General features: G+C 37.7%; 1 protein-coding gene across 16 annotated transcripts in view; it reads left to right on the top strand.

Annotated features, from left to right (window-relative positions):
- TRAPPC8 (trafficking protein particle complex subunit 8) overlaps positions 1-12,426 on the top strand; it is a 106,711-nt gene that overhangs the window by 50,437 nt on the left and 43,848 nt on the right. For all 16 annotated transcript variants that reach the window (XM_008168579.4, XM_005279982.5, XM_005279987.5 and 13 more), the window contains 3 exons: positions 1,334-1,558; positions 7,374-7,482; positions 12,185-12,379. In XM_008168579.4, coding sequence (XP_008166801.2) covers positions 1,334-1,558; positions 7,374-7,482; positions 12,185-12,379 — 529 coding nt within the window. The remainder of the gene's footprint in view (positions 1-1,333; positions 1,559-7,373; positions 7,483-12,184; positions 12,380-12,426) is intronic.

Here is a 12,426-nt window from a genome sequence, read left to right as displayed (position 1 = left end):
TTTACTTGACCTTTAGGCATATGTACAATTCCTGGAGTATTTGTTTCAGTATTTTAGCACTTCTGAGTGCTTGCATGCTTCAAGATAGTAGCCATTACTGAATATTTTAAAATGTATTGCCTTAGAGTTTAGATTTAATAGTGAGTACTGCTGTGCTAATTTAGATGGAAAAGGCCAGAGGGGTTACTATAAACCAGTCATTGTCCAACATTAAACATTGTTAAATGAGGCCCAGGGTTTGGTACACAGAGAGCCCAGTCTGCTTAATACCATGGCAAACATAATTAAAAATCTTTTAAAACATTTTATTAAAGATCTAGTAAAGAAGGAGAATCAGTTCAAGCATTTGAAATGTAAAGTATTAAGGCTTTCATTTTAACAACATCCCTTGTTCTTTCCTTTTCGCTGGACAGGGTTTTTAAAGGAAAACACCGCCTTGTTTGACAGTCTCTTAGATGCTACTGAAGGTGGCAATAACTGTCCTTTGGGGGTGAAGAAGTTAATTGAGATGAGCTGCTATTGAAGTCCTTTAATCCCAGGAGGTGTTGGGGATTCAGCTGGGGCTGGTGAAGTCATCTGGCTCCCTCTCTCTGGTCTGTTCTAGTCAGGACACTTCTCAGGATCAGGATGATGGAAGTCCTGGGGTCCCAGGAAATAGTGGGGATGGCAGCCATCATGGTGACATTTGCTCCAGTAGCCTTCATCTCTTCTTCTCTGATCTTTCTGTTCTTTCGAGAGTTTTTCTCTTCCCCTCCCCCCCCCCCATCTTTTTTTTTTAAGGACTCATAAAGGGAGCTATGGGTGGAATACCCCATCCCCTCATATATATTTTTTTCGACAATTAGGCCTGATATCCAACACACCAATTTTAGTTTATTAATTTTTGGCTCTATGTCATCTGTCTAACAAACATAATTTCAACAGTCCTTGGATTATATCAATATGGCCTTTTTGGTTTAGACTAATCCAGTTTCTCTGTCTGGTTTTCTTGCATCTTTTCCCATTCACATTTGTTGTTGTACATTATTGTGACATGTTATGAATTTACACTCACTTTTTACAGTTTGTAGGCCCAGTTGTCATAACAGTACTGTGTTATAGCAACAATCTTTCCATTCACCTCTGGGTTAATGCTGACTGGATATTGTGTTGTACCCCCTTGCTTGCATTGCTCTCCCACCTTCAATAACAATTAAAAAAAATTGTTGAACTAAAATCTTCATTGATGTAAATGATTTCTCTATTTGACTCTGTCTGCTAATTTTAAAATTGAATTGGTTCAATCACAGAGTAATAATATTTGAGGAACAGTTTCAATTTCATTTTCTTGCAGAAGAAACATGCCTTGCGTTGTTATTGTCAAGCCATGCAAGTTTACAAAGGGAAAGGTTGGTCTCTTGCAGAGGATCATATTAACTTCACAATTGGTCGTCAGTCTTTTACACTTCGTCAGCTTGATAATGCTGTGTCTGCCTTCCGGCATATTTTGATCAATGACAGCAAACAACCTGCTGCTCAACAAGGGACCTTCCTCAGAGAATACCTTTATGTTTACAAGGTAAGATGTACATTTTTTTATTCTTAAAGATTAGTTTAAATTCTGTTAACTAATAATCGTCTTACATAAAAACAGAATTCAGTGACTTAGCATTTACAATATCTTTTCGATTCTAATGTCATTCTTCAGTTTCCAAGCTGAATTTTACTATGTATTTGCATAATTAAAATACTATATTTACTTTCACTGCACCAATCTTATGCGTATTACAGCAGGGGCTCTAAACTTTTGTTCTGAGGTTCCCCCTCACCCCACATGCAACAAAAACTCCATGGCCCACCTGTGCCACAACTACTGCTTTTCTGCATACTTAAAAGCCAGGGCCGGCGTTGGGGGGATAGCAAGCAGGGCAGTTGCCTGGGGCCCCAATCCACAGGGGCCCCCACAAAGCTATATTGCTCAGGCTTCGACTATGTCAGCTAGGTCAACATGGGAAATGGAAATATTGGCATCTGCAGCTAACTCAGTCGTCCTCACCTTCATTTTCCTCTTTGTAATCTGGAAAAGAAAAACAAGCTTTCCTGCTTTTTCAGGTCCCAAACGATTTCTCAGTTTGGAATGAATTAGTCCAAAAGAAAATATTCTTTCTACACCGGCAGAAGAAGCTACTGCTGTTAAAAGTGAGATTATCTCTTCATCTGTCTCTGAATCCAAGTGCTTAAGTGACTTCCACCAGTTCACTGGTGTGACTTTCTTTAAAACATCATTAGCAAACATATATTTCTTGAATGGTTCACCCTTAGATCTGAAGTTTATTATAGTTGGCATTATGGAGGGATGGTTGCTGAATGTCCATATCATAGCCAACTCCTCTTATTCAGCAGTTAAGGTTTGACCCTGGTACCAAGTATTGAGAATATTTGCAAGAAAATGAGCTGGAGATAGTGTTGCCCCATTTGTTTTTTAATGCTTGTAATTTAACTCTGTCATTGCATATTTCTCTTTTTAAGATTTCAGTCAGTTCCTTCCAAATTGCAACAGCGTCAGCAATAAAGCAGCTATTTCCCTGTATTTTGTTCAAGGCTACAGAAATAGGCTTCAGGGTACTCGGCATGTGTTCAACATTTCTCTTAAGCCCAATGTTGAGAACTTTGGCTGTGACAGTGCTATCTATTTTTTCATGATTTTGTTCACAAACTGTTATCAGATTAGGCCAGTTCTTGATTTAGTGCTCAAAACAGTCCACTACTGAGTTCCATCACACACCTTGTGGGAGAGTTAGCTTGGTTCCTCCCACCTTTTTCAGAGCAGCTGCTGCAAAGTGGTTGTTACGGAAGTATTTTGCAATTTCAACAACATTTGCCTTTATTTCTGGAATAATGAAGTCTTTGGCTAGGAGGTGCATCAAATGAGCATTGCAACCGTATTTTATTCGCTTGGGACTCTCTTCTAAATTTCTTCTCATCTTGGATACATTTCCCCACAGTTTGCTGCTACTTGTAAATATTCTGCTGTGTGTGTGTAAGGAAGACATTCCCTTCTTCTGTTGTCACACAAGCACATACAAGCGGATCATTATGGACAAGCCTCAGGGTAACAATTTTACCCTCTAGACCTTTTGCACACTGCTCAATTTCTCTTTCATACACTTTATCCAGCAATTTGCCTGCGACATCTGCTCTGTTGGGTGGACTGTATCCTGGCTTTAATGACTGAACCATGTTAATGAAGTGTGCGTTCTCAATCATACAGAAAGGAAAGTTTGTTGCATAAACAAACTGGGCAATTTTTTCATCAATTACCTCTTTTTGTAATCTGAAGTTTGTGATAAGAACCATATCTATGGTGGTTTCTGGATGATAGAGATTTTTTTTCTTTTTGCTGCAGGTGATATACTGTGGCTATGTGACATACATGATGTGACTGAATCACTTATCATTGGCTGATAATGCTGAAACTATAGAAAATGATGGTGTCTTGAAGGTGGATAGTCTTCAGAATCCTGTATATTGAGGATGGATTCTCCTAAACAAAATAAGTCAATGCAGTTATTTAATTATTATTACCATACTGCTCATTTAGTATTACTCATTGCATTTATTGACACTCAGTACTACTTTAAAGGTGAAATTGTAAAAGGAAGATCTGCCTATTTCAGTTATTTATTTTATTTTTTATCACAACATCTAAAATGATAGTACCATAGAGTAACAACTATATTTTTTGCTCCAACATGAGAATTCAAGAATAGTCCAGAAGGAAGACAGGCAGTCCTTAAGAAAAAAGTATGAAATAAAAACGTTTACCAACTTGAAGATCCTGCATGTTCAGACATGTTCCTTTCATCATCTTCAAAGGAGCTTCCTCCTGGGAAGGAACACTTCTCATTCGGGCAACCAGGCCTTGCATTTCTTTGTTACACTGTTCGCATTTTGCACACATGCCTGTCTTACCCACAGGTAGAGGAACTTCATTAAAATATTCCCAAACTCGGTCTCTTTTATGGCCTGCTGCCATTATAGGTTTTCTCTTCTAGTGAGAGAATGTTATGGTAGATCTCAAATCAATGAAGGCTACACTCAGAAAGAACTCAAGACTTCTGGAATATGCTGCTCAAACAGTTTCACTTTTGTTTCTATTGCCTGTCCCTCCCTTCTCACATTTCTCTCCAGACTTCTTCTTGTCCAAATCTGTTGCGCCACCAACAACCTTCTATTCATTGAAATTTTTGAAACTTTGCACTTTTAGAGAGAGGTAAGGGATTGACACTCTGTACACAAATTTGCAGAGGGACAATAGGGTTGAGGTCTGTTATTTTTCACCTCAATATTTATTTAGTTATTTATTTATTTTAAAACATTTTTGCTGTTAACAAGCCTGTTATCTCTGGAGACACAAATCCTCAGTTTGAGAACTGCAAAACTAAGCATCTCTGGTTGCTTCTAGACTGAGCACTGAGTCCCATTGGGTAGATAGAAAGATTAACCTAAATAATCTATACAGAAGCCCCTGGAGCCCCATAATATTGGGTCCCTAATCCATGAGCTATTGGAAATCATTTACAAAACCTATCTTAAACATTACAAGAATTTATTGTTGCATACTGTAGAATTAGAATTTATAATCCATATTCCATTATGATATCTTTGAGCTATAAAGTATCTTAATTAAAACTTTGTTTACATAGCTTTTTTCCTCAAAGCATTTTATCAAAAAAAATCCAAATTTATTGATTTTATTTTTAATCATTTATTTTTATCCACCCTGGTAACCATTAAAGTTAATTGGCAACCTTACTTAACTCTTATTCCATCAAATTTTAAAAAAGTACCTGATCAGTTATAAAAGTATTACTAATGTGTGTACCCTTGGGTATTTCAAACATCTGTCAGAGAGAGTAGTGAATAGAGTTCATGGTAGTGAATGGGTTTTTATCTCCAAATCTACTTAGTATTTACTTCTGATTCAGTGGCAATATGCTTAAAAGAATGCCCCAACTGCAGAAAATCACCATGGATTAAATTAATGTATGCTTTAGGGGAATCTAGACTCTAATTTCCAGCCAGCAATGGGTTAAAGTAATTCTAAGATGATGTATTGCATCTACTTGATAGTAGAGGGTACCTGACTCTGAAACATAGTACACCATATACTCCTGGGGGAATTCTGCACTATTGTGCATGTGCAGAATTCATCTCTGGTCACAGAATTTTTTTCCCACTCAAAATACATTCTGCCCAAGAAATGCTTCAGTTCCGCCTTTCACCCACTAAAGGCTGCTGTGGTGCGAGAACAGCCAGCTGCATTCATGCTGCTCTTCTGGCGCCACAGTGGCCTCTGATGGGCAAAAGGCAGAACAGCAGCACTTCTTGGGCAGAATGTATTTTCTTTGGGGGGAAAAGTAATATTGTGTGCAGTGGCCCAGAATTCCCCCAGGAGTAGAAGTTCATCACAGCACCCTGCCTGCAGAGGCAAGTTAGGACGAACAGAGTGGGGCACACCGGTCTGCTAGTTGCAAGGGGGTGAGGGGGGATTTGCACAAACTCCAGTTCAGAATGACTAGTGAGGGGGATAGGTTGGGGGTGTGGGCTCAGGAGCTAGAGGGGTGACAGCATTAAGCCAGGGGCTGAATGGGAGTAGTGCTGCAGGGATACATGAGGGTGGGTGGTTGGGGCAGATGTGCCTGACTGAATGGGAGAGGCTTGGGGTCAGCCAGGGTCTGCATGGGGGAGCTCCCCAACTCCCTAACAGTCCCGCCCCTTCCCCCCCAAAAAACAACCCCACCCTGTTCCGTACTTCTCCCACACACATCCAACAACCACAAAGTTCACTCAAGGCTCCTTCCCTCATCCTCAGCTTCTCTGTTACCCCTGACTCCCCCAAGCCTTTGCACTGCTTCTGACAGGTGCAGGAAATATGTTTCTGTATTGTAGTCTAAATGAATTACTCAAAGTTCTGTATTAATATGCCTGGTAAGAAATAAACAAACAAATTGTCAAAAAAAAATTACCAGAATCTTTTTTTGTGTGTGTCTGTATTGTTACAGACATATTTGCTGACCGGTATTTTGAAATAAATTACCAAAATAATTGAAACTGGAATGATTATATTGTGTTATTTTAACAAATAAAATATGCAGAATTTTCAAATATTGTGCACAGAATTTTAAATTTTTTGGTGCAGAATTCCCGCAGGAGTAACCATAGAATGAATGTACAGTGCACACAGTATCACTTTCTGCACACAAATTAAATGTCACTTTGAAAAGCTTATTTTAAAAAAGAACAAGTTAGCAAATTGTATATGTAGACTTTAGTATTAGAAATGAACACTTTGTACCTTAAATATTTTAAAATTAGTATCTTCTTTACCCAGGATCCTGAATTAATGAATTCTTTGCAACCGTTGAACTAAAATCCTCCAAAAAAGCATAGGAGAGAAGCTGATGTCCACATGTTTTGCTTATAATTGCTTTTGAATTTCCAGCTATATTATTGCAGTAATATAATTTGCAGATTCAAAATCATTAATATACCTGGAGACTTAATTAGGAATGATTCCACCTTAACCTGGATTTTAGAAATCTATCATACATACATACATAGTTTTGTTTTTCCAAAACATCTCTGCACTATAGCAACCTATTTTGAAGGGGCCTATTTAGAGGGCTGTTAGATTTACTCTTGTCCCTACTACCTGTGTAGAGAAGATTAAATTCAGTGAGCTGGATCTTGGTGTCTTTGCGTATGATTGGGATTTGAAACTTCTATGCAACAACAAACTTTTCTTGTTTAGTAGGAAAGATTAATTTGAGAAATAGTCTCTTACTTTAAAATATAAAAAAGGATGAAAAGTACAATAGATACCCAATTATTGCTAATTAAAATAAAGAATATGAGCTTACATATCACACATAGTCAGAGTACAGTATAAAATATGGGTATCATTAAAATTTCCCAGTAATACAGAACCAATGTATTTTGTTACTAAATATTGAAACAAAGGACAGAGCTTTACAACTTAATGTGTTTATCAGAAACCTGTTGACAAAGTTAAGATTAGACTGGTGAACTAAAATGTTGATTCTTTTATTTACGAATCTTTTCATAGATTCCCCACTCTTAAAATAGGGAGCTATGTCCACTCCTTTCATTTCACTGTTTAATTTTTGAGGTTTTTTGAACTATTTTGGCAGTTTGTGCAAAGAAATGGATAAAGCATAGCATAAATACAGTAGATTTAATTTTTTTGCCTTTTATCAATGCATAGCAACTGAACTAGTAAGTTGGTCTCCAGTTTTTAAACATGGATTGTAGAAAGCATATTTATGTAGGGGTAATGCATTTAAGAAAAAAATCCTCTCTTCTCATTCCAGAATGTAACTCAGTTATCACCTGATGGCCCTTTACCACAACTTCCTTTACCATATATTAACAATTCTGCAACACGAGTATTCTTTGGACATGATAGACGACCAGCAGAAGGTTAGTGAATTTTCAGTGATTGTTTGATACAACTGTTTTATGATGGACCAAAAGAGAGATGAATAAGGTAACCTACAAGAAACTTAAATATTTCTTCAGCCTAATCAGTTTTATTCTTTTCCCTTCTTTAAGTCATCTCAGCTTTATTTATCTCATAAGCTAGTTTCATAGGTCAAACTTATTTATCTTGTTGCTGATTACTAAATTATATTAAATTTCCCTCAATCAGGGGAGAATCTTGGATTTGAAATGCTTTCACCTCCGAAGTTAGGACCTTATCCCTGAGGTACAATCAGTACCCATTTCTAGTGCCTTACCAAATTTACAGTCCATTTTGATCAATTTCATGGTCAGGCATTTAAAAAATTGGTCAATTTCATATTTTCAGCCGTTCACATCTGAAATTGCATGGGGGGGTCCAACCAAAAAGGCACCCAGAAGTGAGTCTGATCTCCCCTGCTCTTCCCCCAGCTGCCATGCAAGGGAAGGACAAGTCCTGTCTCACCCCAGCCCAGCAGGGACGCTCAGCTAGGAGCTCCCTGGTTGGGGCACTTCCAGTAGCTGGGGGATATCGGACCCACCACCACAAGTCTCCTCGAGCTGCAGGAATCTCCAGTGCTGGGTAGGGAGCTACCTGCAGCAGGGAGATGCACTCGGAGGTGGGTGTGATCTCTCTCACACACCCCAGCATGGCCATGCAAGGGAAGGACAAATCCTGTCCCTTCCCAGCCCAGCAGGGACTTGCAGCTAGGAGCCCCCCTTAGCTGGGGCGCTGCCAGTAGCCAATGGGAGATCAGATTTCATGGGGAAAGGCTTATTTTATGGTCTGAGACACATTTTTCACGGCTGTGGAATTGGAAGGACCCTACCAATTACCCTCTATTTTGATTGCTTTTAATAGCTTGGGAGTAGCTACTGGGTATTCTAATGTGAGTCCATATAAACATCATGAAATGGGTCCTTAAATAATTACACCTTAAGGAAACTTGGAAATGAACATATATTTATTTTAAAGGATATTTACACATAAAATGAAAAGTTTTGTTACTAATACTTAATCATCTGCTCCTTATTCTCCAGTATGCCACAACTATTTCCAAGCCAAATAGTTATGTCAGGAGCAAAAGGTTCTGATGCCATCACAAGCAGAATTGGCAGCTGGGGAATTTGCCCAAACCAGAGATTTGTATTTCTGTGGGGGCCTTTGTACATTCTGACTCCTGTCTTCAGCTATTCAGTATTATTATTATTATTATTAGTAGTAGTATTAGTACTGTTATTAATAATACTAATGTAAGGGGTAACTAGAGTTATTTCTAAAATGTGTCAAGGAATTCATAAAGGGTAGGTGCACGTTTTTTAATGGAATGCAGATAAATCAGTATAAATTAATAGGTTACCTGAAGCATATTTCTCCAGTTCTGTATCCATAATCCTTAGGATATTGGTCCTCTTAGCTTGGATCGCTCAGTCTGTGGGTTCCTTCCTGGGTCCCTTTAAAGTTCTATCTTAGGATCCCCCTTTGCCATCTTATATTCATAGATCACTTAGATCCTTAACCTTATTGATCAATGTGGGCACAGCAGACAATTACAGGCGATTTGTAAGAAATTCCAGAAGGGGTAACCTGCTAAACTAGTTTGTTGGTGTACTCTCGTTCTCCCAGCTGATGACTTCAAACTTCTGATTGGCTGGAGTGATGGACCTAAAGTTCGTGGGAACTGGAAAGTCCCACTGTTTTAGACATCCAGTCAAATCAACCCAGTCAAGTGGCTCTTTTTGGTGACACCAACAAAAGAGAACTCTGACTGACCCCTTGTATTGTCCTTTTTAATTTCCAAAAGGGAAAGTTGATCCTGCAATGTCTCTCCAAGGCAGTCTGAACACTTCTACATCTGTCTAGTGCCAGGCTTGGTTAGTCTCAGCCAGTGAAATGCTGATCCACCATGATCTGTGATCGTCCATTCACTGAAAGTATGGAACTGTTGACCAATATGGGGAGGCTCTTGAGTGTGCGAGAGAGCTTTCAAAGGAGCTGGACTTGGACTGTACAGAGCAGTCCTTCATTAGGCAAGAACAGCTATGGATCTAGAAGTTTCAGAAATAATTTGACTTTGCTTTTCTTCAGTAAGTTTTGCACACACAATCATACATACAAAAGAAGTCCTGGGCTGGATCTTTTTTATACACGTTGCATATAAAGCTTGGCTCTTATGGATAGGATTTTCAAAAGTGTCCAAATGACCGCGCAAGTCCCTCTGAAACAGTAGCCTTTAACTTGTTGAGCACGTCTACATGCCTTGTCTATACTAGACTTTTTAAAAACACATTAGCCATGTGTTAACTGACAGTGCTAACATCACACTTTAAATCATACTCTACACACGGTCAGCAAGTCTGTGGAGTTTATATATTTGGCAGTTAAAGGTGCTGTTACTGAAACTTTTTTGCCAACCACCACACGGTTACACCAAAAACTGAAAAAAGTTTGAAAGATAAATGCATAATGTCCAAATACTTTTCACTCTTTAGTGTACATAACTTTCCAGTGTTAGTGAGTTATGTACATATACTAAGGGAGAACATATTTCCTGTCACTTGAGGGAATTTTAAAGTTTAAATGTTAGGAAACCTCCATTTAATAGTTCTAGAGGATTTTCTTTCAGAATTAACTTATTGGCATAAAATTTACAGAAGAAAAAGATTTGCCTAGCCTTCTACACAGCTGTATAAATTATTTTACTTGATTCTTTTTTGTAAATAAGTGAAACATGCTTAATGTTGTGATTGTGTCTGAACAAAATGTAATGTATTTATTGTAGAGTAGTAATGACTAAATTTTACTGTGTATTTATGATCCTTGGAGGAAATATGTTAAATAGGCTAGGAAAAGAGCACCCAGAGACACATTGAAAAAGATGAGTGTGATTTATATGGATCCAAGCCATTTAAGAAATAACAAAGTCTTAATGAAAACAACTTTAACTGAGGAAATGTGTAAAAGAAACTGTCTTGATGCTTTTATATATGCTATGTGGTAGTATGTTAAAGAATAAATTAGCCTGAAAAGTAAGAGAACATAAGAAGATCCAAAAAAGGTCTCTATTTTGCAGTAACGTAGAGGAGTGTTAACATGAGCACGATTTTTATGAATAATTGAATGATCTGTACTAAGTTACTGAGCAAGGATAGAAATATCTATATTTGACAGTTAATAGCAACGATAAAATTATTTTAGTTAACAGGGTAATCACTTTTTGGATTAGGTGTTATGTAGCATTCTGAACGTTTAAAAATATTAAAATTCAGTTATACAAAATTTTATAACCAGAGTATCTTCTTTGTAATGGGGTTTATTACAAGCCCATTTTTAGATGCATATAATGAGTAAGAGTATGTGCTAGTCTAGATTGGCATAGAGTGTTTTACTCTGAGAGCCAATTTGCTTTAATAAATTTCCAAGAGGTGTGGGTTGGAAGGTACAACACTTGCCAAGGTTGACCCTCAGATCTGCTATTGGAGTAGTTCCACATGTTCTGAAAGCATTTTCTCCACCCTCTGCTATTTGTAGTTGAAGGCCTACACATTAATGTATAAATCTTCCATGTCCTCCCACCCCCATTAGGTCATCACTAAACCAACTTTGGGAAACATTAGTGTAGATCTTCATAATATAATAGTTCCTTGTGTTTCTTACATGTTTTATTGCACAATGGAATTCTTTATATCAGCAAAAAGAAGAACAGGAGGACTTGTGGCACCTTAGAGACTAACAAATTTATTAGAGCATAAGCTTTCGTGGACTACAGCCCACCGAAGAAGTGGGCTGTAGTCCACGAAAGCTTATGCTCTAATAAATTTGTTAGTCTCTAAGGTGCCACAAGTCCTCCTGTTCTTCTTTTTGCGGATACAGACTAACACGGCTGCTACTCTGAAACTTTATATCAGCATTAACTGTCATTGGCATTTGAGTTAGCTCCCATTACAATTATTTGGGTAGTCAGCATCTCAGAGCTATTGATTCAGGCCCAAGCAACCGTTACTGCATTAGTTACATGCTTCACCTTTTGAAGATTTTCTTCACAACCATAACAGATTTCACTTTTTAAAAGTAAAAGCTAAGACTCTGGTGAACAGTTGAGAGGTCTGCCTGCACTATACATGTTGGGAAACACTGATCATAATCTTCAACTGGTTCTGTTTATCTGTGTGCCAAATAGCCATAATACTTACCTGCCTCCTCAGGTAAAATGTCTGGATGAAGTGTTTTGAGATTCTCAGATAAAATGCTGAGTGCAAATTAATATATCTTTTTCTGTATTTTAGTGTAGACTTTTAGTCTATTTTTAGTTTATAAACTGAACTTTTGCTGTCGTAAATTAGTTTAGCTTTTATTCCGCTTTCACACTTAAGTGTGTGTATTTAAAAAAGATTGTGAAACTCTTGAAGATTATCTGCACCTATGTTTTAAAATCAAATGGTTTGAGAAAATGTGAATACATTTTGTGAGTGTATTCACGTGCACTTGTGAAGTACAATAAAGTATCTCACATGACCCGCTTGGGAAGTGTTATCAAATGAATCAGATATAAAACTTGATTATGATCCTTGGGTCTCTGGTAAGCTGCCAATACAGCTCTTTATGTTATAACTGTTGTGCACCACTCTCTTATGCCACTTAATTTTATTTGTTCTCTACTAGGTGAAAAGCAGGCAGCCACACATATAAGTCTTGATCAGGAATATGATTGTGAATCTTCTCACCAATGGAAGGAGCTTGAAGAACAGGTTGTGGCTGTGGTTAACAAAGGAATAATACCTTCAAACTTTCAACCGACGCAGTATTGTTTGAACAGCTATTCAGATAACTCCAAGTTTCCACTTGCTGTAGTAGAAGGTAAATTTATAGCGTATGGATTCTTTAAAAATCATAAGTCTTTAAAT

Source organism: Chrysemys picta, chromosome 2 (genome assembly GCF_011386835.1).
Source record: "Chrysemys picta bellii isolate R12L10 chromosome 2, ASM1138683v2, whole genome shotgun sequence".
Taxonomy (NCBI): Eukaryota; Metazoa; Chordata; order Testudines; family Emydidae; genus Chrysemys; species Chrysemys picta.
This window is presented reverse-complemented; position numbering and strand designations above follow the sequence as displayed.